The following is a 25484-nucleotide window of genomic DNA, read 5'->3' on the forward strand; positions in this document are numbered from 1 at the left end:
ACAAACTATAAATATAACCAGTCAGAAAAAAAATACACAAAGAATATGCTGGAACAACTGGATGGAGTGGCTCAGTTGATTGAGCATCATCCTGTGCACCAAAAGGTTGCCAGTTTGATTCTTGTGCAGGGCACATACCTGGGTTGCTGGTTCAGTCTCAGGTTGGGGCACATACAGAAGGCAATCAATAGATGTTTCTCTCTCACATTGATATTTCTATCAATCACTTTTCCTTTCTCTCTCTCTAAAATCAATAAAACATATATTTTTAAAAAATAATACACTGGAAGGAATAAAAAGTAGGTTGAGTGAAGCAGATGATTGAAACAGCAATTTGTAAGACAGGTAGAAAAAAACACCAAATCAAAGCAAGAAAAATGAAAAAGAATGAGGATAATTTAGGGAAACTTTGGAAAAACATGAAACATAAAAATATCCATATTCTAGGGGTAACAGAAAGAGAAGAAAGTGAGCAAGGAATAGAGAAATTATTTGAAGAAATAATGGCTGAATAAAATCCCTAACCTGGTGAAGGAAAAATTCACACAGGTTCAGGAAGCACAGAGAGTCCCAGTAAAGATGAACCCAAAGAGACCAACACCAAGAACACATCATAATTATAATGGCAAAGTTTAAAGACAAAGAGAGAACCTTAAAGGTAACGAGAGAGCCAGCTAGTCAACTACAAGTGAGTCCCAATAAGGCTGTCAGCTGATTCCTCAAAATAAACACTTAAGTCTAGAAGGGATTGACATGAAGTATGCAAAGTAATGAAAAGTAAGGATCTGCAACCAAGACTACTCTATCCAACAAGGTTATAATTTAAAATTGAAGGCGAAAGAAAGATCTTCCCAGACAAAAAATTTTAAAAAAGGCTAAAGGAATTCATTACCACCAAATCAGCATTACAAGAAATGTTAAAGGGACTATTTAAGAAGAAGAAAAAATGTCTTGAAAATGTCAATAAATATCTATCAATAATTACCTTAAATGTAAATGGATTAAAAGGTCCAATCAAAAGACATATGAGAACTGAATTCATAAGAAAATATGACCCTTATATAATGTTATCTACTAGAGAGCCCCCTAAGAACAAAAGATTGACAAAAGCTGAAAGTGAAGAGAGGGAAAAAATTTCCACTCAAATAGAAAATAACAAACAAAAAAGCTGGGGTAGCAATACTTACATGTGACAAAATAGACTTCCAGACAAAGTCCGTAACAAGACACAAAGAAGGTCAGTACATAATACTAAAAAGATCAATCCAAGAAGAGAATATAACCCTTACAAACATATATGTACCCAATATAGTAGCACCTAAATATATGAAAATAACTCTTGTTGGACTGAAAGTGAGAGATCACTAGGGTTGTTTCCAGATCTTAGCTATTGTAAATTGTACTGCTATGAACACAGAGGTGCATAAGTTCTTTCTGATTAGTGTTTCGGGTTTCATAGAATATATTCCTAAAAGTGGGATCACTGGGTCAAATGGCAGTTACATTTTTAATTTTTTTGAGGAAACTCTATACTGCTTTCCATAGTGGCTTCACAGTGTGCATTCCCACCAGCAGTGTACTACGGTTCCCTTTTCTCCACAACCCTAGCCAGCATTTGTCATTCCTTGCTTTGTTGATAGTAGACATTCTGACATGTTTGGAGTAATATCTCATTGTGGTTTTAATTTGCATCTCTCTGATGATTAGTAACTTTGAGCATTTTTTCATATGTCTCTTGGCCATATGTATGTCTTATTTGGATAAGACGCTATTTAAGTAGTTTGTCCATTTTTTATTTTATTTATTTAATTTAATTTAATTATTTTATGTATATCTTTACTTTTTTATATTAATTTTCTCAACAACCGTATGTAGTTTTTTATTTTTTTAATATCTATGTCTTTACTGATTTCAGAGAGAGGAAGGGAGAGGGAGAGAGAGATAGAAACATCAATGATGAGAGAGTCATTGATCTGCTGCCTCCTGGATGCCCCCCACAGTGACTGAGCTCTCAACCTGGGCACCTGCCCTGACCAGGAATAGAAACTCGATTGCCTGGATCATAGGTGGATGATCAATGGCTGAGCCACCCCAGCTAGGCCTTTGCTCATTTTTTAATTGGATTGTTTGTCTTCTTTTTGTTAAATTGTATCAGTTCCTTATATATTTTAAATATTAACCCTTTATCAGATGTGTCATTGGCAAATATGTTCTCCCATACAGTAGGCTCCGTTTTTATTTTGTTGAATTTCTTTTGCTGTGCAGAAGCTTTTTATTTTGATGTAGTCCTATTCGTTTATTTTCTCCTTTGTTTCTCTTGCCCTAGGAGATGTATCAGCAAAAATATTGCTATGACAGATGTCTGAGATTTTGCTGCCTACATTTTTTTCTAGGATCTTTACGGTTTCACTTCATATATTTAAGCCTTTTATTCATTTTGAGTTTATTTTGGTGTATGGTGTAAGTTGGTGGTCTAGTTTCATTTTTTGTATGTGCTTGTCCAATATTCCCAGTACCATTCATTGAAGAGACTGTCTTTACTCCATTGTATGTTCTTGCCTCTTTGGTCAAATATTAATTGACCATAGAGGAGTGGGTCTATTTCTGGGGACTCTGTTCTGTTCCAGTGATCTATAGGTCAGTTCTTATACAAGTACCAGGCTGTTTTGATTACAGTGGCTTTGTAGTATAACTTGATATCTGGTATTGTGATCCCTCCAACTTTGTTCTTCTTTCTCAAGATTGCCATGGCTATTCGGGGTCTTTTTTGACTCCATATAAATTTTTGAAGTGTTTGTTCTAGATCTGTAAAATATGCTGTTGGTATTTTAATAAGCATTGCATTGAATTTATAAATTGCTTTGGGTAGTATGGACATTTTAATGATGTTAATTCTTCCAATCCATGAACATGGTATATTCTCCCACTATTTTATATGTTCCTCTATCCCTTTTTGCAACATCCTATAGTTTTCTGAGTACAGGTCTTTTACCGTCTTGGTTAAGTTTATTCCTAAGTATCTAATTTTTTTTGTTGCAATGGTAAATGGGATTTTCTTTTTAGTTTCTCTTTCTGAGAGTACATTATTGATGTATAAAAATGCCATCAATTTATGGGCATTAATTTTCTATCCTGCTACTTTGTTGAATTCATTCATTAAATCTACTAGATTTTTGATGGAGTCTTTAGGATTTTCTATGTACAATATCATAGCATCTGCAAATAATGACCGTTTTTCCTCCTTTCTAATTTGGATGCCTTTCATGTTTTCTTCTTGTCTGATCACTGTGTCTAAGACTTCCAGTACAAAGTTGAATAAGAGTGGTGAAAGTGGATAACACTGATTTGTTCCTGTTTTCATGGAAAATGGTTTTAGTTTTTGACCATTGAGTATGATATTGGCTGTAAGTTTGTCATATATGGCATTTATTATGTTGAGGTATGATTCCTCTATTCCCACTTAGCTGAGAGCTTTTATAAAAAATGGGTGTTGGATTTTGTCAGATGCTTTTTCTGCATCTACTGATATGATCATGTGATTTTTGTCTTTCAGTTTGTTTATGTGCTGTATCACATTTATTGATTTGTGAATATTGTACCAACCTTGCATGCCTGGAATAAATCCCACTTAGTCATGGTGTATTTTCTTTTTAATATATCACTGGTTCCCATTTGCTAATATTTTGTTGAGGACTTTAGCATCTATGTTCATCAGGGATATTGGTCTGTAATTTTTTTTCTTTTTAGTGTCTTTATCGGATTTTGGAATTAGGTTAATGCTGGTCTGATAAAAAGAGCTTGGAAGTGTTCCTTCCTCTTGGATTTTTTGGAATATTTTGAGGAGGGTACATGTTAGTTCTTTTTTGAATGTTTTGTAAACCTCCCCTGTGAAGTTAAGCCAGAGCTTTTGTGTACTGTGAGGCCTTTGATTACTGCTTTAACTTCATCAGCAGTTTTCAGCCTGTTCATGTTTTCTGGCTCCTCCTGATTGAGTTTTGGATGGTTGTTTTTCTAGGAATTTGTCCATTTCATCTAGCTTGTTCTTCTTGGTTGCATACAGTTGTTCATAGTTTTTTCTTACAATCCTTTGTATTTCTGTTGGGTCAGTTGTTACTTCACTTGTTTTGTTTCTGATTTTGTTAATTTGGGCTTGCTCTTTGTTTTTTGATGAGTCTGGCTAAAGGTTCTCCAATCTTGTTTATCTTTTCAAGGAACCAGCTCTTGGTTTCACTAATCTTTTGTACTGCTTTTTTAGTCTCTGTGTCATTTATTTCCACTCTGATCTTTATTATTTCCTTCCTTCTACTTACTCTTGGCTTTTCTTGTTGTTCTCTAATTTTTTAAGTTGTAGGGTTAAAGAGTCTATTAGTTTTTCTTGTTTTTTTGAGGTAGTCTTGTAGTGCTATGCACTTCGCTCTCAGGACTGTTTTCATTTTGTCCCATAGATTTGGAAGTGTTGTGTGTTCATTTTCATTCATTTCCAGGAAATTTTTTATTTTTTTCTTGTTCTCTTTGGTAACCCACTCATTGTTTAAAAACATGCTATTTATCATACATGTGTTTGAATGTTTTTTAGTGTTTTTATTGTTGTTGATTTCTAATTTCATGCCATTGTGGTCCTAGAAGATAGTTGATATCATTTCAGTCTTCTTGAACTTGTAGATAAGTATTTTGTGTCCTAACATTGGTCTATCTTTGAGAATGTCCCGTGTGTACTTCAGAAGAATGTATATTCTGCAGCTTTGGGGTGGAATGTTCTGTAAATGTCAATTAAATCCATGTTTTTTAGTGTGTCAGTGACGGTAACTGTTTCCTTGTTGATTTTTTGTCTGGAAGACCTATCCAGTAAAGTCAGTGGGGTTTAAAGTCCCCTACTATGGCTGTCTTGCTGTTTATCGCTCCCTTAAAGTCTTCTAGAAGTCTTTTTTATAAATTTAGGTGCTTCTATATTGGGTGCATATATGTTTGTCAGGGTTATAGCCTCTTGTCCGATCGATACCTTTAGTATTATGGAATGACTTTTTTTTTCCTCTCATTATTATCTTCACTTTGAAGTCTATTTTGTCCTATATGAGTATTGCTACCCCAGCTTTTTTTTTTTTTTCATTTCCATTTGTACGGAAATTTTCTTTCCATCCCTTCACTTTCATTCTGTGTGGTTCTTTTGTTCTGAGGTGGTCTCTTGTAGACAGGATATATTTAGGTCATGTTTTCTGATCCATTCAGTCACCCTATGTCTTTTTACTGGAGCATTTAATCCATTTACAGTGAATGTTATTATTGATAGATACTTATCTGTTGCCATTTTAATTCTTTATGCCTATGTTTCTCTCTCTATATATTTCTACTTCTAATTACAGCAGTTACTTTAACATTTCTTGTAATGCTGGTTTGGTGGTGATAAACTCCTTTAGCCTTTTTTTTTTTGTCTGGGAAGTTCTTTTTTTCACCATCTATTTTGAATGAGAGTTTTGCTGGATAGGGTAGTCTTGGTTTTAGATCCTTGTTTTGCATTACCTTGAATACTCCATGCCATTCCCTTCTGTTCTGTAGAGTTTCTGATGAGAAATCAGTCAACAGCTTTATGGGAGCTACTTTGTAGGTAACAGATTGCTTTTCTATATCTGCCTTTAATATTCTCTCTTTGTCTTGAATGTTTGGCATTTTAATTATGATGTGTCTGGTCACGGGTCTCTGGATTCTTCTTGCTTGGAAATCTCTGCCTCTTGAATTTGTGTAAAATTTTCTTCACCAGGTTAGGGGATTTTTCTGCCTTTATTTCTTCAAAAAGGTTCTCGAACCTCTGTTTACTTTCTACCTCTTCTGGCACTCCTAATATGGGAATATTGTTACCATTCATGTTGCCCCACAGCTCCCTTAGACTGTCCTCCTGTTTTTTAATTGGTTTTGCTTTTTGGATCTCTGATTGAGTGATGTTTTCTGCTCTGCCTTCTAATTTACTGACCAGACCCTCAGCTTCTCATCTGTTGTTTATTCCTTCCCATGTATTCTTTACTTCTGCTGTGTCGTTCTTCATTTTCTTCATAGTTTTCATACTTTTTTTCATGCTCTTGAGCAGCCTTACAATCAGTATTCTGAACTCTATATCTGATAGATTGCTTATCTCCATTTCATTTAATTCTTTTTCTCTAGGCTTCTCTTGTTCTTTTACTTGGGGATTTTTTGTCTGCCCTTTTTGGCTGCCTTTTTGGATTTGTTTGTATGTATTTGTTATACCCAGTTTTCATGAGATTAATTCACACAGAGACCACACTGAGCATTCGGATTTTATTTAGCCGGTGCCTATGAGTGGGCTCATGCCCTAAACAGACTTGCAGCCTTGAACAGTCTTCACAGGGAGAATATAAAGGCAAAACTGCATCCTGGTTGGCATGGAGAGGGATGGAAACCTAGCAAAGCAATGTACAGAAGCCAAAACAAGCATTGTTTAACGGTTATGGTTGGCTATTTTCTGGCACTAGTGTGTAACTGTTTGTTCAGGATTATAGAACAGGGTTGACAGTTAGATTAAAAATGAGGGTCACATGCTTCATGATTGAAAAATGAGGGTTACATGCTTCATTCCCTACTCCTATTTGTAAATTATGATGATAGTTAAACCCTTAATTCTTCTTCAAAGAGTATATAATTATACTCAGTTCTGAGGACTTTTAGCTTTGCAGAGTTAATTCTATCTCTAATGAAGGATGCTAGGTGGTTAAGGAGACAGGGACCTATGATAAGGGTGAGTATAAGAAAGGGTAGGGGTACTTCTGTGGGTGCTGGATTAGTAGCCCTATACTGTTTTCCTAGGTAGGTTGGGGTAGAGGGTCCTGGTGGTGTTACAGGAATGGGAAGTTTTTCCTGTCATAGCCCTTTCCTTCAGGTGACCCTTTCCCTGTGGTCTAAGATAAAAATGGGATATAAATCCTTGTTGCAGCAAGAAGGCAGCTGCTGTTGGCCAGGTCTGTCTGCTACTTGGGTTCCAATTTGAGCTGGGTGTGGGAAGCGAAGCAGCCATGGGGGCAGGAGAGCTCCCTCAGAAGGGGTGAGGTTTCAGGCCCCTATAAAGTTGGGGGGTGAGGGTCTTTGCCCTATCTCTGTTGACCCCTCTGCGACTGTGCCTGTCTTAGGTTGTTCCTTCCTTGAAGAGTCTTACCCATCTCTGGCTAACCAGCCATCCTCTGGGGCAAAGCAGGGTGATGTGAGGTGTGTGAGTGAGTGAGGGGCATGTACTCCACAAGAGGTTCTGTTCTGTCTCTTGAGTAGTCTATTTCCCTGTAGCCTCCACACTCAGCACCTGCCTTGGGATCCCCTAGCCTGCTGGCAGGGCCCCAGCTTGGTTACATGTCTTGGGGAACCCAATTTTCTTCTCCAGAGAGGGCCTAGCTCACACTACTTGGTGAGAGACAGACTGATGGCACCGGCTACTACGAAGCCCTAACCTTAGCATGAAAAGAAAGTCCAGGTAACAGAGGTGAGTAAGTGGATTGTGGGAGGACTGTCAGTCCCTCTTGGTAAAGGGCAAGAGGGGTTAATGTAGGACAGAGGAGGACCCAACTAATAGCATGTAGTCCCAGGGAGAGGGTTTTCCCAGCCCAGGATGTCAGGCTCTTAGCACAAAACAACTCTATGTATGGGGTACATACAAGACACCCCCAGTTATAGTAGAAAAAGGGGGGGTCCTCCCTGGAACAATGAGAGGGAGATTTAGGCTGAGGTTAGGTCTTTTTTGGATGGTGAGGAGAGTCCTAGTATCGTAGTTAGATAGAGCCAGATTCCCCAAGTCCAGCCTGTGAGCCAAGGGAAGTGGCTTCTATCCTGGGGTTGGAGGGAAAGTGGGTTACACTGTCCTACTGCACAGGTGGTGGGTGTTGCTGTCCTCTAAAGTTTTAGGAATTTGTCCCTATCTCTCTCCCAGGTGGCAAGGGTTTTACAACCTTAGCTGGGACAGAAGTAATGTGAGGAATATAAACATTGGGGATTGACAGGGCCTTTCCCTGGACATAGGTGAAAGTCAGTAGATTGTAGGCTATGCTCTGGGGACCAATACCCACACCCTGATTTGGATTGTTGGGGTATGGAGCATAGGGAATTCTTAGAATGGGCACACAGATTGATTTGGATAGCATGCTGGTTTAGATTCTAGCTGTAGCCTGGGTCCGTGTAATTTGCTAGGACCGCCCCTGAGATGCCATTTCGGACTTCCCAATAGTAGGATGCCTTAGATACAGATACCGGTGACCAAATGAGATAAATAAGGGTTATAGATATTAAGAAAGAGAATCTCCCCTCTTTAGTCTTATCTTGAGCAGGTTGCCAGTCGGCTGGGATGTCTAGCTGGAGTCTGCTGACTTGAGGCAGGAGTGCTGGATTCAGGTGGAGAAGCGGTCGACCTTGACTGCTGTAAGCATGGTTAAATGATGAGGAAGGGCCCTTTCCAGGTAGGTTGTAGTCCGTCTTTTAGGTGAGTTTTAACCTACACCGAGTCCACAGGTTAGAATGGGTGTACAGAGTCCGAAGAGGGTAGAGGGAGAATCTGGTGAACTTGATGATGTACTTTAGCCTGAGTATCCTGCAGAGCCTTGGAGAAACCTGCAGGAGAGTCAGGGGCAAAAGACTGTCCAATTTTCACTGGGTCTCTAGAACAAGTCTAGTCAAGGTTTTTGTTTTTTCTTTTCTTTTTCTTTAAACAAAAAAACAAAGAGAAGACAGTACAATCTTCCCTATCTGAACTGGTCTGCAGTCAGCCAGAATGTAGGGCAGGGTCTTCTAATGATGCGGTGATGCATCAATCTCATCACCTGGAATCTGGGAACACAACAAACCCTTATAACCTACTACAAGACTGCCTATCAGCCCTCATTCTGCCACAGGATTAGCCCAAGTTTGTATTTAACATTTATTTTTAAGGTAGGTAAACATGTTATCAAGGTATTATGCAATAAATTACATCTTTTGCATAAGTGGTCCCCTGGTTGCACTTTCTGGGCACAAAAACAATGCTGGCATGATTACATATACTCGTATCATAGGCTACAAACATTGTTCAAAGGCAGTATGAATTTTTAAAGTTGGATGGACCCTTGAACAGTTAATCTTTGCTCTTAAGGAATAAAAATCAAAATAGTCCTATACTGTATTTTACAAATGTTTTAGCAGCCTACAAAATTTTTTCAGTTATAGTTATATAAAACTAATTATATTATGATTTATTTTGAAATATAGTTTACAACTATATCAGTTATACATATACTGGTACTTTAGCACAAGGGCAAACTTTAAAAACAAATTATTTCAGACCTTTAAAATTAGGCTATTGTGTAAAAAAGACTGTATGGTCTTACATTCAGGGAATTTATACTAAAATACTCTGTTTTTGTAAGATGAATACCAAAACTTTACATATGCTATAAGTTTATTATATATTTACATGGTTTTTTCTTTCTTTGGTACTCAAAAACTTTTACATTGTATAGCTTTCTACTTGAAGCAAGCTTGCAGGGATGATTTGAGGCCAGATCACTGTCAGAATAGCTTGTGTAGTGCTAGAATTCAAAAATGTATTTTGAAAGCTATTCTGTGGCCACTAAATACTGTTGTTTCTATAAAAAATGGTTTTGGCACATCTGTTGCAGTTCACCTATCTACTGCATATAAGAAATGGGGTCTTGAGGACACGGTCTCATTCTAAATAGCTCCTAATGCTCCTTCTACATTCACTACTGTTCTGTTTACTAAACTGTGACTATTTTGTAAGGAAAATTCACATTTTGTTTTGGCAGTGTATCATGCTATTGGCATATTACTGGTTTAAGTGGTTCTAGGACATTAAACTAGTTCTTAATCCCTCTCTTGACTAGATGCTTATAACCAGATTCACTAGCTTTCAACAGGTAAATCTACTGACTTCTGAGTGATAATCTTAAATTAGTATTTTACCCCAAAAAGCAATAGGAAATGTTGATTCCTTTACTAGTCCCCAAAGCTAAACTTGAATGGTTTCACATAAGTTGCTGACAATCGTCCCACGTGGGATGATGGGTATGAAACACAGACTCTAGTAGCCCAATAAGGGCCTGCGATCTTTTCTGAAAAAGGGGAATTCCGGGCTTTTCAGTTATACAGGTCATTAGATGAGAAGGGAATGTAAACAAGAAATGAGGATCTTCCCCTTGAGTCCCCGTATGGAGGGGGGCCTCCTGCAAGGGGAGAATGGCGCTAGAAGATGATGGTGCCTCCTGCATGGCCGTTAAGGTGGAACTGCGGGTCTGAGGAGGGGAGGGAGACACCCAACATGGGGCTTGAACCCATGACACAGAGATTAAGAGTCTCATGCTCTACCGACTGAGCTAGCCGGGCAAGCTGCACTTCGGGCACCAGAGTTCTCATCACTACCAGCTGAAGTCTCTTTACTATGCCCAATTCTCAACCTCCCTGGGCAGGTGTGTAGGAAAGGGCAGGGGAGGGGGGGGGCGGTGGGACTTGCTGGGGCAGGGGGAGCCTTCCCTCACTCCAGGGCCCGGCCCACTCCCCGCAGGCCGCACAGCGACGGCATGGGCCCCAGGTTCCAGGTCTAGTGAGACTGGACCATGATCTGGGGCTCAGCAGCCTCCTCCGCCGAGGTGCCCTGCAGCTGGCCCTGCGGAGGCAGAATCCCGACTTTACTGTGGCGCTAGGGACTCAGCCTGGCCCAGCCAGCCTGTGGAAGGCAGCTCCATGCAGCCACCTCTTCTGCCCCCACCCATAGAGAAACTAATTGAGACAAGTAGAGCAGCCAGGGGAAAAAGAATGAGAAGGACTCCTGACGCCGTCCTAAAAAAAATATTAGTCAGGCTTCGGGCAGGATGAGACAGAAAATGAGAAGGAAAGTAAAGAATTGAGTCTTAAGGGGGGAATAGATACAGAGACTGCCCTGGAACACCAGGTCTGTGACCCAAGACAAAATGGACTCAACATAGAGGGATGGTGGACTAAACCATGAAATATCTTCTAATATACATGAAATAAAGGATACAAAGGGAGATAGAATGTCCTGTAAAAAGGAACTAGACATCAAGACCACAATAATTTCTTCTGCCCCTCCTGTGTGCCTGGTATTAGCGTCGGAGACAAACAAAGGGAAGGGAAGCCCACGAAGGGACCCTCTCAGATGCCTGTCTGTCTGCTGCCTTGCGGTGCCTTAGTTCAGCCTTGACTAAGGTGCACTCCTATAAACCCCGAACCTGGTCAGCCAAAGCTGAGTCACCATTATGTCATTGCAGCCGACTACGGAGGCGGATTAGGGCCCACTCAAGTCCTGTAGCTATTGCCGTGTGAGTACAAATACAGTCACTCTCACACTCATTCAGAGGCTATTGCACTTTTTCCCTTTTCCCAGAGTGTCCTATTAAACATATGTCCGGTGAAGGGGAGGTGATCAAGTTCCCCTGACAAACAGAAAATCAGAACCTGGTCAGGGACCAGGACCAGAACCAGGAGAGGGGATCAAGCCTCTCCTGGCAACCAGAAAACCGGAACCCAGTCAAAGACCAGGACCAGAACCAGGACAGGTTAAGCTCTTCTGGCAACCAGATTCCCCTGTCAGAGTCCCGACTTAAAGAGGAATGTCACACAGTTAGAACAGCCACATCTGGCCCCAATTGGTGATAATCCAGAGACTAGTCTTACCAGGAAATAACCAGAGAATAATTTGAAATTAATATAAAATTATTTCTTACCCCTGGAGGTGTCCTGAGAGATTCCAAACTGATAGATGGCTAAAGGGCATCAGCTTTTGACCTGCAGGGGAGAAGTCCTCCTTGCGGGGCCCTAGGACATCATCATCAGGGGGTACCCCCCCATGACGGGAAGTTCCCCAGCGGGTCAGTCACGGAGGCCCAGGAGCCTGGATAAATTTAGCGTTAATCTCATTGGGGCCTCCAAATTTTATACCCAATTTTCATGAGTTTAATTCACACAGAGACCAAATTGAAGGTTTAGAATTTATTTAGCCCGCGCCTATGGATGGGTTCATACCCTAAACAGACTTGCAGCCCTGAACAGTCTTCACAGGGAGAATATAAAGGCAAAACTGCATCCTGGTTGGCATGGAGAGGGGTGGGAACCTAGGAAAGCAATGTACAGAAGCCAAAACAAGCATTGTTTAACGGTTACAGTTGGCTATTTCCTGGCACTAGTGTGTAACTGTTTGTTCAGGGTTATAGAACAGGGTTGACAGATTAAAAATGCGGGTCACATGCTTCATGATTGAAAAATGAGGGTTACATGCTTCATATTAAGTAGATCTACCAGGAATCTCAGTCTTTTTGGAGGTCTCTGGTGCATGCTAATGTCAGACGCTGTGTGTGACTGGCCCTGAGTACCCTGTTTGGAGCTATCAACAACTGTCAGCTCGAGGTCTCCTTTGCTGGGGCTGAGTGGGGTTGGACAGGACTAAGATGCACACCAAAGTCTGCTTTCCCAAGGCCCAGGTCCAGAAGCAGATTAGGCAAAGACTCAAAGCAATCTGACTTCTGCCTCTGCCTGCAGCTGATTAATCTGATTCTCTTAATGAGCCTCAGGCTATAGAAACTCCTTAGGGTAGGGCAAGAGGTTTTCCAGCCAGGTGGGGTAATTTCTCTCCCAGCCCCAGACAAAAGCAGCAAATTGTCTGCTTGAAAAAGATGTCCTCTGCAGTATAGGGGAATTACTGGGCAGAGGAATCCAGATGGGTGCCCTCTGAACTCAATCTCCAGAGCCCACAAGCATAGATTCTCTTCACACAGCTCCAGTCCATTCTGCCCTCCCTCTGCTGGAGCTCAAGGTGAGTGGCTGCACACCAAACTTTGTGCATTTGCTCTTTAAGAGGGTCCCTTCAGTTCCAGCCTTCTCTCTCTGGCAGACAGAAACCCCATTGCTTTTCACAGCCAGATGTTATGTGGGCATGTTTCTCAGTTCTGGTGCTCTTGGCTGTGAAGCCCAGCCTGGGGTTTAGGCCCTACAGTCCTCAGTGTGAACCTCCCAGAGTTGAGATATTCCTTTGGACCTTCAGCTGCCTGTGGGAGCCCAGCCAGCCCTCTTGTGCTTCCATACTTCCTAGCAGTCACTTTTTCTCCTTGGTTATGAGGGTGCTCTCCAGCTCATCTTCAGTTGCAGTTGATTATTCAGGATGTTTTTTCTATATTTTAATTGTAATTCCAGTTTGGTCCTGGGAGAGTGTCAGTGTAGCTTCCACTCAGTCTGCCACCACCTTTAATCCTCCATGTGGTTGATTTCAAATTTCATAACATTATGGCCAGAGAATATGCTTGATATGATTTTAATTTTCTTAAATTTATTGAGATTTGTTTTGTGCCCTAACATGTAGTCTAGAAACATTACATGTGCACTTGAAAAGAATGTATATTCTGCTGCCTTGGGGTGGAATGCCCTGAAGATATCGATTAAATCCATTTCATGTAGTGTGTCATTTAAGGTCACCATCTCCTTCCTGATTTTTTGTCTGGAAAATCTACCCTTTCATGTCAATGAGGTGTTAAAATCCCCTACTATAACTGTATTATGGTTAGTCTTTCCCTTATGTCCATCAAGATTTGCTTTACATTTTTAGGTGCTCCTATGTTGGGTGCATGTTTACAAGAGTTATATTCTCTTGTTGGATTGATCCCTGTATTGTTAATAGTGTCCTTCTTTGTCTCATACTATATCCTTGGTTTTAAAATTTATTTTGTCAGATATCGATATTGCTACTCCAGGTTTTTGTGTTTTGTTTTGTTTTTTTCCTTTCCAGGTGCATGAAATATCTTTTTCCCTTCCTTTACTTTCATTTGGTGTGTATCTTTCATTCTGAGGTGGGTTTCTTGAAGACAGCATATACATGGATCTTGTTTTCTTCTCCATTCAGCTAGCTGATGTCTTTTGATTGGAGCATTTAAGCCATTTACATTTAAAATGATTATTGATAGGTGTGTATTTATTGCCATTTTATTTTTTTTCCTCTGTGATTTTTTTTTTCTTTTTCTTCTGCTCCTTAACATTTCTTGTAATGCCAGTTTGGTGGTAACAAGCTCCTTTAGCTTTTCCTTGTCTGGGAAGCTCTTATTACTCCTTCTATTTAAATGATAGCCTTTCTGGATAATGCAGCCTTAGTTGTAGGTCCTTCCTTTTCTTCAGTTTTAGTATTTCATGCTAATCTCTTCTGGCCTGAAATGTTTCTTTTGAGAAATCAGCTGGAAGTCCTATGGGAGCTCCCTTGTAGATAACTGACTTCCTGGATTCTCTGATTTCAATATTCTTTCTTTGTCTTTAGCTTTTGGCATTTTAATTATGATGTGTCTTGGTGTGGGCCTCTTTGGGTCCATCTTGTTTGGGATTAACTGAGTTTTACCTGACTTGTATGTCTTTTTCTTTCACCAGATTAGTGAAGTTTTGAGACATTATTTCTTTAAACAGGTTCTCAATCCCTTGCTCTCTGTCTTCTCCTTCTGGTACCCCTATCACATTGATGTTGTTATGCTTCTTGTTGTCACAAAAGTCTTAAACTATCCTCACTTTTTCTAAGTCCTTTTTCTTTTTGTTGCTCTGATTGGGTGTTTTTTCCTACCTTCCAAATCACTGATTTGATTCTCTTTCATTGAACCTGCTGTTTATTCCTTCTATTGTATTTTTTATTTCAGATATGGCATTCTTTATTTCTGACTGGTCCTTTTTTTATGGTTGCTATAGCTTTTTTCATGCTGTTGCTATATCTTTTTTCATGCAGTTGAGCATCTTTATAATCATTACTTTGAACCCTGTATCTGATAAGTTGCTTACCTCCCCTTCATTTAGCTCTTCTGGAAAATTTTCTTGTTCTATCATTTGGGACCTGTTTCTTTGTCTCCCTATTTTGCCCATTTGTGCATCAGCTCAACCTTCAGGCTGGCTGACAGTGAGACCCAAATCACAACACAGTAGGCAGACTGCTGTGCAGGTGCAAATCACATGAGTTGAAATTCACCTCAGCAGGGTTTGTGCCTGCCAAAATCTGCTTGTATGTCTGGCAGGGTGTGGCTCAATGGTTGAGCATTGACCTAGGATCCAGGATATCACAGTTTGATTCCCAGTCAGGGCACATGCTCGGGTTGTGGGCTCAATCCCCAGTTGGGGGCATGCAGGAAGCAGCTGATCAATAAAGGCTTTCTCATCATTGATGTTTCTCTCTCCCTCTCCCTTCCTCTCTCTGAAATCAATAAAGATATATTTAAAAATAATAATAATGTCCCTGAAATCAATAAAGATATATTTTTTTAAATCTGCCTGTGGATATGCTGCTTGTGAAACTTAATGGATCCTGCTCTGTTGTCTGAAGCTGGCCACTGGGTGTACCGGTCTTGACCTCTTCAGATGGACTCTCTTGCAGGCCAATGTAAGACACTGTCTGTGCTTGGCCCTGAGCAACCTGTTTGGAGCTATCAATGATGCATAGCTTTTATCTCCCTCTGCTGGGCATGTGTGGGTGTGAGAAAGACCAAGCTGTGCACTAAGTTCTGCTTTTACCAACCCTGGGTCCAGAAGCAGATCAGGCAAAAGACTCAAAGTACCCAGGGATCTGCCTCTGCCTTCAGGCTGTCAGTCTCAGTCACTTAATGAACCTCAGGCTGTAGTCAGGGCTTAATCTTCACAGGGTGGCTGTGAGGGATCCCAAAGTCTGTGGCTATTACTTTCCCTCAGGCTAATGTTGCTTGGATGGTAATGGTCTACTTGAGAAAGACGGCTTCTGCAGTATGGGGGAATGACTCAGCACAGGGATCCAGAAAGCTGTCCTCTCATCTCTCTCCCAGAGCCACCAATCCCAGAATCTCCTCACATAGCTCTAGTCCACTCTGCCTTCCCTCTGCTGGAGCCCAAGGTGAGTGACTGCACATGAAACTTTTTGTTGCCCCTTTTAAGAGGGTACCTGCATTTCTAGCCATCTCTCCTTGGCAGACATAAATTCTGCTTCTTTTCACAGCCAGATGTTATGGACACCTTTCCCAGTTCTGGTGCTCTGGGCTGTGGAACCTGGTTTGGGGTTTAAAGCCCAGACTTCTCAGAGGAATTCCCTGCAGCTGAGAATCCTTCCAGAACTTCAACTGCTGCTTGTGGGAGCCCATCCAGCCTTCTCATGCCTCCACACTTTTTACCAGTCTTCATGTGGCCTCCTCTTTAAGTTCTTGGTTATAAGGCTTCTCTCCAGCTAGTCTTCAGTTGGTTCTTCAGGATGATTTTTCTATATTTTAGTTATAATTCTACTTTGGTCCTAGGAGAAGGTCAGTGTAGCTTCTACCTAATCTGCTGCCATGTTGTTCTCCCTCACAATATTATTGAGTATATATCTTATGCTGTATTTCACATCCCCATGAATAATTTGTAACTACCAATTTGTACTTCTTTATCTCTTGACTTCTTTCACCCAGTCCTCCAACCTCCCTGGAGGGTATTTTGCTAAGTGAAATATGTAAATCAGAGAAAGACAAAGACCATATGATTTCACTTATATGTGGAATATAGAGAACAATATAATCAAACAAATAAAACAGAAACAGACTCATATATAGAGAAAGCAGACCAATGGTTGCCAGAAAGGAAGGGAGTTGGGGAACTAGTTGAAAAAGGTGAAGAGATTGAGAAGTACAGATTGGTAATTACAAAATATTCATGGGGATGTAAAATACAGCATAGGAAATATAGTCAATAATACTGTAATAAGTATGCATGGTGCCAGGTGGGTACTGGAAATATCATGGGGAACAGTTTGTAAACTATATGATTTGTCTAACCACTATGCTCTACATCTGAAACTAATACAAAATAATAGTGAATGTAAACTGTAATGGAAAAAAATAAATTTAAAAAATATAAAAGAAAAAAAGAAAAAAACAATCCATGGAATGGGAGAACATATTTGTAAATCACATATCTGATAAGACGTTTTCTTTTTTTTCCCTAATATATCTTTATTTCATAAAGAGGGAAGGAGAGGGAGAAAGAGAGATAGAAATATCAATGATGAGAGAGTTGTCATTGATTGGCTGCCTCCTGCATGCCCCTGACTGGGGATCTAGCCTGCAACCCAGGCATGTGCCCTGACCGGGAATGGAACTGCAATCTCCTGGATTCTAGGTCAATGCTCAACTGTTGAGCTACACCCGGCCAGGCAAGACTTGTTTTCTGAATATACTGTATAAAGAACACTTAAAATTCAACAATAAAAATATAACCCAATTAAAAATGTAGAGTATTTGAAAGGATATATTTACATAGTAGTTATACAAATAATCAGAATCACATAAAAAGATGCTCAACATATTTAGTCATCAGAGAAATGTAAGTCACAATTATAATGAGATACCAATTTTCAGCCACTAAAATGACTATATTCAAAATGACAAATGATAACTGTCAGCCGGAAAATGAAGACATTGTAATCCTCATATACTGCTGGTGGGAATGTAAAATAGTGCAGCAATTTTAGAAAATTTTGGCAGATCCTCAAAATTTTAAACATAGAACTACCATATGACTTATATATACACTCCAAAAAAACTAAAAACACAATTTGAAGCAAAAAAAAAATAACACAAATATTCATAGCAGAATTATGCATAATAGCCCAAAAATGGAAACAACCTGATGTCTGTCAACTGGTTAATAGATAAACAACAGATGGTTATATCAATATAATGGACTATTATTTGGCCATAAAAAATGAAGTACTGATGCATTCTGCATCATGGATGAAGCTGAAAAACATGCTACCGCAAAGAAGCCAGTCACAAAGGACCACATATAGTATGATCTCATTTATGTGAAATATTCAGAATAAGTAAATTCATAGGAACAGAAAGTAGATTAGTGGTTGTATAGGCCTGAGGGAGGGGTAGATGGGGAGTGACTGCTAATGAACACAGAGTTTATTTGTTGGGTGATGAAATGTTCTAAAGTTAAATTGTGATGGTTGCACAACCCACAATATGGTAAAAATCTTCAAATTGTACACTTTAAGTGGTTAAATTATATGGTATGTGAATTATGTATCAATAAAGAATTTAAAAAAGAAATTATGCTAAAGTAATAATTGTATAAACAGTATGGTTACTATTTAAATAGAAATTCAAATTTTTGTTTGCTTAATAAAAGGAGATGACTGATAATATTCAGAGATGAGGTGGGGGAGACAGGGGTGGAAAATCAGAAGGTTCAAATTAATCAAATGTGAGTGTCCCTTACTCAGTTTTATTGGCATTTTTCAAAAGAAAAAATTTATTTTACTCAGGAAAAAAATAAGATTTATGTCAATCTTTCTATATTTTCAACATCCAAAGCTGAGTAATAAAATCCATGTGAACCTTTTTCCTTTTGCTGAATAAGTGGAATATATGCAATTAAATCTGACTCCACAAAATTCTTTATGTTTAGACTTTCCCAAGCAAATAATTAACACTCTGTATTTCAAAATTCTGTTTCCCTGTACACTCAGATTCCCAAAGAAATGTTGGCATTTAACGCTACAATCAATAACCAATTTGCATTGTTTGCGGAAAATAAACATCTTCCTGAAGGTCATATATTCCTAAGGGCAATTCACTTCTAAAATGAAAAATAAAATATTAGGTCTGAGTTACACACAGAAAGATGCCAAAAGTTATATAACAATTAGCCAGTTATACTTTGCAGGTAAATTTTGTGAAAATTGTTTATAAAACTCACTTTAATAATCAGAATTTCCCTTCCTTTTCTTGTATCTACCAGACATATAGTGCTCAGCTGACAAGATGAAAAATTTCATTTTAGGGAGACTCAATCCAACCTTTTACTTTAAATATACATATATGCTAGTTGTAAGGTATAATCTAGTAGATACAAACATCTCAAAAAGGTCACGTATTTTTGAAGACTGTTTTTGACAGTGTTAACTTACTGGATACTAAAATAAAAGTAAAAATGTCTACACAGAATACTGCAAGTAGCATCATCAGCATTTAATAAAGCGCAGGAAAAAATATTGACCAATTTTTTAGAACATTTTCCAGAATCTACTACAAAGCACTCCATGTTCTCTAGAGTTCTCCAGAGCATATTTTTGTACACAAAATAATGGAATATTTCTTTGACTCCAGTGTGTATTGAAAAATTCAGGACCTTAAAATGGAAATTTAGAAATTGCATTCAAATTGCTTTCTTTGTTATTATCTCTCTAAAAAAACGTGCATTACTCATCTAAAATTACTATTAAACTATTTAGAAACTCCAGGAACTCATCAATTATATTTCTAAAACTACTGAGTTTATTTTCAAGCATAACATCAAGTTTGAATCACAGTAAACAAAGCCATGTCTTCATTATATGTTGATTTTAGCACAGAGCACATACCTGAATACATCAAATGACAATGATAACATAATTTTAAAAGGTGTTTTATTAATAAAGTAGTGTGGAACTAAAGCACAATATGTATATTTTCTGGGTAAGTAATTAAGGATGATATTTCTTTTCTTCTTAGAAGTCTTTAGAATTAACATTTTAAAATTGATGCTTGTGCTATTCTCTGGAAAAGAGGCATAGAAAATACTCTCTATACTTAGATTAATGTATTCATACAATATGTGGCCATGATGAAATACAAAGGTCAAATATCTGCGAGATAGTGGCATTTGTGATAACAATTTGTTTTAAAAGGGGGAACCTACTAAGATACTGCTAGCAAAGACCCCCAAAAAACAGACTTAGGCAATTAATGTTGACATATTTTATAACAGTTAATTAAAAGTCTGAGCTCTTTACAAAAGGTTGCCTCTTTAAATGTACTTACCATCCCACTTCCATAACATACATATGCATATTTCACAGCAACAAGCAACTTCGAAATATGATTACATCAGAGCTGTGTAGTTAAGCAAGAAATCTGTCAAATGAATGCATTTTTTTTTTTTTGTGGGAGGTTATCTGTTCTGATCACTTAAATGTGCAAGAAAGGCTACATTTAGAATCCTGAAAAACCTGTAGTTCAGTACATAGACGTTTCAACTACAAAAGAATGGGAATGTCATAATTACTACAGGAAATTACAGTGTTTTCCATATCACAAAAATTGCCTGCAACTACTTTTTAGTCACAATAATGTCACATAAAAAAGATACATGTTTTTGTTCCCTAAAATTAATGAGGCAATTTGGAAACAAAAGACAGATTCTCTCTCCCCTTTTGAAATTCCTCAATGTAGAGCTACAGATATACTTAAGCTGCAATAATAATACCAACAAAATACACAAGTGTTTGCTTTTAAAAATCATTGAAGTACACAAAATGCCCTGGCAGATAACAAAACTATTCTATGACATCTACTTAAAATTTTACGTTCATCTCACATTCTCCTCATCATAACATTCACATTTAATTATGTATTCATTTTGATTGTTTGCATGCGAAAACACCAACTAATCTATTATTTCAACACTAAGCCTATTTCTTTTGAAGCCAAGATAATTTTGTTATTTTATAAAAACAATGGAGACTCCTTTTCCACGATGCTTAAGACAGAATGTTTAAGTTTCATGCTTGCTGCTTTGCTTGAGCTTCTGCTTCCTGAAATGAAAAAAACAAACAAAACAGTTAGATTTAAATATCACAAAGCAGACACCCATGTATATTTTGGTTGGACTACATTAGCTTAAATCACTAAGAATAGTAATTTAAAAACAGAAAGTGACCTTCGGAAAAGACTGTCCAACCCAAGATATGACTCATCCTTGGTGCAGCATATCTACACTATGTACTATACCCACTTGGTGGTCACTTAGTAGATGTCCCAGTTATCAGATTAACTGCCATAGTGTTACAGTGCTTGTGTTCAAATTACCCTTATTCTACTTAATAATCCCCCCCAAATAGTATTATTGCTGGCAGTTCAAATATGCTAAAGAGAAGCCATAAAGTGCTCCTTTTAAGTGAAAAGGGGAGTACAGTAAAATAAAATTTTAGAGAGACCATATTTACATAACTTTCATTATAGCATGTTGTTTTAATTATTCTATTTTATTCTTATTTTTTGTTGTTACTCTCTTACTGTGCCTAATTTATAAATTAAACATTATCATAGGTATGTATGTATAAGAAAATAATAGTATATATAAGGTTCAATACTATCCATAGTTTTAGGCATGCACTTTTAATGTATCCCCCATGAATAAGGGGGGACTACTCTACACTACCACCATGTGCAGGTACATCCCAATGCAGTGGTTCCTGTTGCCACCTCTATAAAAGATGCCTTAGTGTAACTTCAGTATTTTGGAATCCATAACAGCTCTAATGTCACGTCTTCTGTGATCCCGTCCCCAAACTCCTTACTAGTAATAGATGATTATTTCCTCTGGACACCTATAGCACTTTATTCAAACCAGTAGTATAGAATTTGTCATAATATATCTTTTTAATTTTTTAATAATGTCTTAAATTATAATTATGTATAGACATATATGTTGTATAATTATCTGTATACATGTCCCTCATTAGATAATAAAAACTTTGAAACAGAGACTAGGATGTATTCTCTGTATTTGCCCCACCATCAAGGCCAAGTCAGTGCTTGATATTCAATAAATACTTAAGTGAACAAATGAATGAATGACTGCTACTTTTAATTGAAGAAGAGAGAGTCACTGTCACATAAAACAGACTATCCTCCTTTTAACACTTCCTAAAATATGTACTGAAATCAATGACTTAAATTGGGATTTACTAACTTGTTTAACCAAAAATGAGTTACCTGGTACACTGCTGGTGGGAATGCAGACTGGTGCAACCACTATGGAAAAACAGTATGGAGGTTCCTCAAGAAATTAAAAATGGAGCTGCTTTTTGACCCAGTGATCCCACTTCTGAGAGTATATCCTAAGAATCCTGAAGCACCAGTCAGAAAGGACATATGCCCCTCTATGTTCATAGCAGTGCAATTTACAATAGCTAAGATCTGGAAACAGCCCAAATGCCCATCAGTAGATGAGTGGGTTAAAAAAGTTTTGGGACATTTACACCATAGAATACTATGCAGCTGCATAGAAGAAGGATCTTGTACAGTCTGGGACAGTATGGATGGACCTGGAGAATGTTATGCTAAGCGAAATAAGCCAGGCAGAGAAAGACAAACATCACATGATCTCACTTATATGTGGAATCTAAAGAACTTAATAAACTGATGAACAGAAATGATTCAATGACATGGAAGCATGGATCAGACTGACAAATCTCAGAAGGATGGAAGGGAGCAGGTGGATGGAAGGGGAGAGATTAACCAAAGAACTTATATGCGTATATGCACAACCCAAGGACACAGACAATGGTGTCGTGAGGGACTGGGGAGGAAAGTGGGGCAGGATGGGGGGGGGGTCAATGGGGAGGAAAAGGGACATCTGTAATATTCTGAACAACAAAAGGGTTACCTAACATTTCTTATGACTTACATTACACAAAGCCTAAAATAAGCAATTTTAAGGAAGTTTGACAAAAAAACAGAATTTCACAGTAACTCAGATAATAATGCTAGTAAATGCTTTCTAGTGAAAATACAAACAATAACACAGACTCAAATTTGGAGTAAGAGCTGGAGTTCAATGAATCTGTTCAATATAAAATCAGTTGCTAATGGCAAAATGTAAACTGATGGAATAGGGAAAATACTTTCTGCTCAAGTGATTCAGTGTGGAGAAGACCTACAGTAAAAGGCAAAGGTATATTTCTGTACTTTATCTCCAATCTTATTTATTTATTTATTTATTTATTTATTTATTTATTTATTTATATACTTACTTTTATCTTTATGCTGAAAGTATAACAGATGTCCGCTTTATCCCCCTCATTAACCCTCTCCTCCCATCACTTGGCCACTTCCCAGGCTTTCACCACACCATGGATTATGCATATATGCACATAATTTCTTTGGTTAATCTCTTCTCACCCCACCTCTTTCCCTCTGAGAACTGTCTGTCTGTTGACTGCTTCCATGTCTTTGGATCTATTTTGTTTGTCAATTTATTTTGTTCATTAGACTCCACCAAATAAGTGAGATCATGTGATATTTGTCTTTCTCCGACTGCCTTATTTTGCTTACCATAATACCTTCCAGGTCTCTCCATGCTGTCTCAAAAGGTAATAAATCCTTCCTTTTTACAGTTGTGTAGTATTCCATTGTGTAAACGTACTGCAACTTTTTTATCTATTCATCTACTGATGGCCTCTTGGGCTGTTTCTAGATCTTAGCTATTGTAAATAAGGCTGCTATGAACATATAGGTGCATATATTCTTTCTGATTGGTGTTTCAGGCTTCTTAGGATATATTCCTAGAAGTGGGATCACTGGGTCAAATGGCAGTTCCATTTTTAATTTCTTGAGGAAATTCCATATTGTTTTCCATAGTGGCTGCGCCAGACTCCATTCCCACCAGCAATGTACTAGGAGTTCCTTTTTCTCCATAACCTCTCCAGCACTTGTCATTTGTTAATTTACTGATGGTAGCCATTTGGGCCCGTATGAGGTGGTACCTCACTGTTGTTTTAATTTGCATCTCTCTGATGATTAATGACAATGAGCATTTTTTCATGTCTCTTAGCTATTTGTATGCCCTCTTTGGAAAAGTGTCTATGTAGGTCCTCTGCCCATTTTTAAATTGTGTTGTCTTCTTTTATTAAGTTGTACGAGCACTTTATATATTTTGGAAATAACCCCTTATCAGATGCATCATTGACAAATATGTTCTCCCATACAGTGGGTTCCCTTTACATTTTGGATGCCGGTATCTTTTGCTGTGCAGAAGCTTTTTATTTTAATGTAGTCCCATTTGTCTATAGTTTCCTTTGACTCCCTTGTCCTAGGCATAACAGTGAAAATTCTGCTACATGAGATGTCTGATATTTTACTGCATATGGTTTTTTCTAAGATTTTTCTGGTTTCACAGCTTACATTTAAATCTATAATCTATTTTGAGTTTATTTTTGTGTATGGTGGAATTTGGTGTTCTAGTTTCATTTTTTTGCATGTACCTGTCTAATTTTCCCAACATCATTTAGTGAAGAGACTGTCTTTACTCCATTGTATGCTATTGCCTCATATTAATTGAGCATAATGGCTTGGGTCAATTTCTGGGTTCTCTGTTCCATTATCTATGTGCCTGTTCTTGTGCCAGTACCAGGCTGTGTCATTACAGTGACTTTGTAGTATAGCTTGGTATCTGGTATTGTGCTTCCTGAACTTTGTTCTTCTTTCTCAAGACTGCTGCAGCTATTCAGTGTCCTTTTTTTGTTCCATATATTTTCTTGAATTGTTTGTTCTAGATGTGTGAAATATGCCGTTGGTATTTTAATAGGGATTGCACTGAATCTATAGAATGCTTCAGGTAGTATGGACATTTTAATGATGTTGATTCTACAAATCCATGAACATGGTATATTCTTCCACTTGTTTATACCTTCTTCTATCTCTTTTTTCAACATTCTGTAGTTTCCTGAATACAGGTCTTTTACCTCCATGGTTAAGATTATTGCTAAGTATCTTAATTTTTTGTTGCAGTAGTAAATGGGATTGGTCTTATTTTTAAGCTTCTCTTTCTGAGAGTTCATTATTGGTGTATACAAATGCCATTGATTTCTGGGCCTTCATTTTGTATTCTTCTACACTGCCGAAATCATTTATTAAATCTAGTAATTTTTTGGTGTAGTCTTTAGGATTGTCTATGTACAATTTGTCATCTGCAAAGAATGACAGTTTTACATTCTCCTTTCCAATTTGGATGGCTTTTATTTTTTCTCCTTGTCTGATCACTGTGGCTAGGACTTCCAGTACTATGTTGAATACAAATGGTGAAAGTGGACAACCCTGTCTTGTTCCTGTTCTTAGGGGAAACGGTTTTAGTTTTTGCACACTGAGTATGATGTTGGCTAGAGGTTTGTAATATATGGTAATTATTATGTTCAGGTATGATCCCTCTATCCCCACCTTGCTGAGAGTTTTTATCAAAAATGGGTGTTGGATTTTGTCGAATGCTTTTTCTGCATCTACTAATATGATCATGTGATTTTTGTCTTTCAATTTCTTTATAAGATGTATCACATTTTTTGATTTGTGAATAGTGTGCCAGCCTTGAATCCCTGGAATAAATCCCACTTGGTCATGATGTATGATCTTTTAAATATAATGCTGGACCCATTTTCTAATATTCTGTTGAGGATTTTAGCACCTATGTTCATCAGGGATAGTCACCTGTAATTCTCTTTATTTGTAGTGTCTTTATCTGGTTTTGGAATCAGGATAACACTGGCCTCGTGAAAAGAGCTTGGAAGTATTCTTTACTCTTGGATTTTTTGGAATAATTTGTGGAGGATAGGTGTTAGTTGTTTGAATGTTTGGTAAAACTCCCTTGTGAAGCCATCTGGGCCAAGGCTTTTGTTTCCTGCCAATTTTTTGATTACTGCTTCAATTTCATCAGTT

At 38.2% G+C, this 25484-nt stretch overlaps 1 protein-coding gene across 2 annotated transcripts in view; it reads right to left on the bottom strand.

Moving 5' to 3' along the window:
- Nucleotides 1-19266: 19266 nt before the first annotated feature.
- Nucleotides 19267-25484, bottom strand: part of SH3BGRL (SH3 domain binding glutamate rich protein like) — a 98859-nt gene continuing 92641 nt past the window's right edge. For both annotated transcript variants that reach the window (XM_081125080.1, XM_081125079.1), the window contains one exon: nucleotides 19267-20587. In XM_081125080.1, coding sequence (XP_080981206.1) covers nucleotides 20555-20587 — 33 coding nt within the window. In that variant the 3' untranslated portion in view covers nucleotides 19267-20554. The remainder of the gene's footprint in view (nucleotides 20588-25484) is intronic.

Source organism: Miniopterus schreibersii (genome assembly GCF_964146895.1).
Source record: "Miniopterus schreibersii genome assembly, chromosome: X".
NCBI lineage: Eukaryota > Metazoa > Chordata > Mammalia > Chiroptera > Miniopteridae > Miniopterus > Miniopterus schreibersii.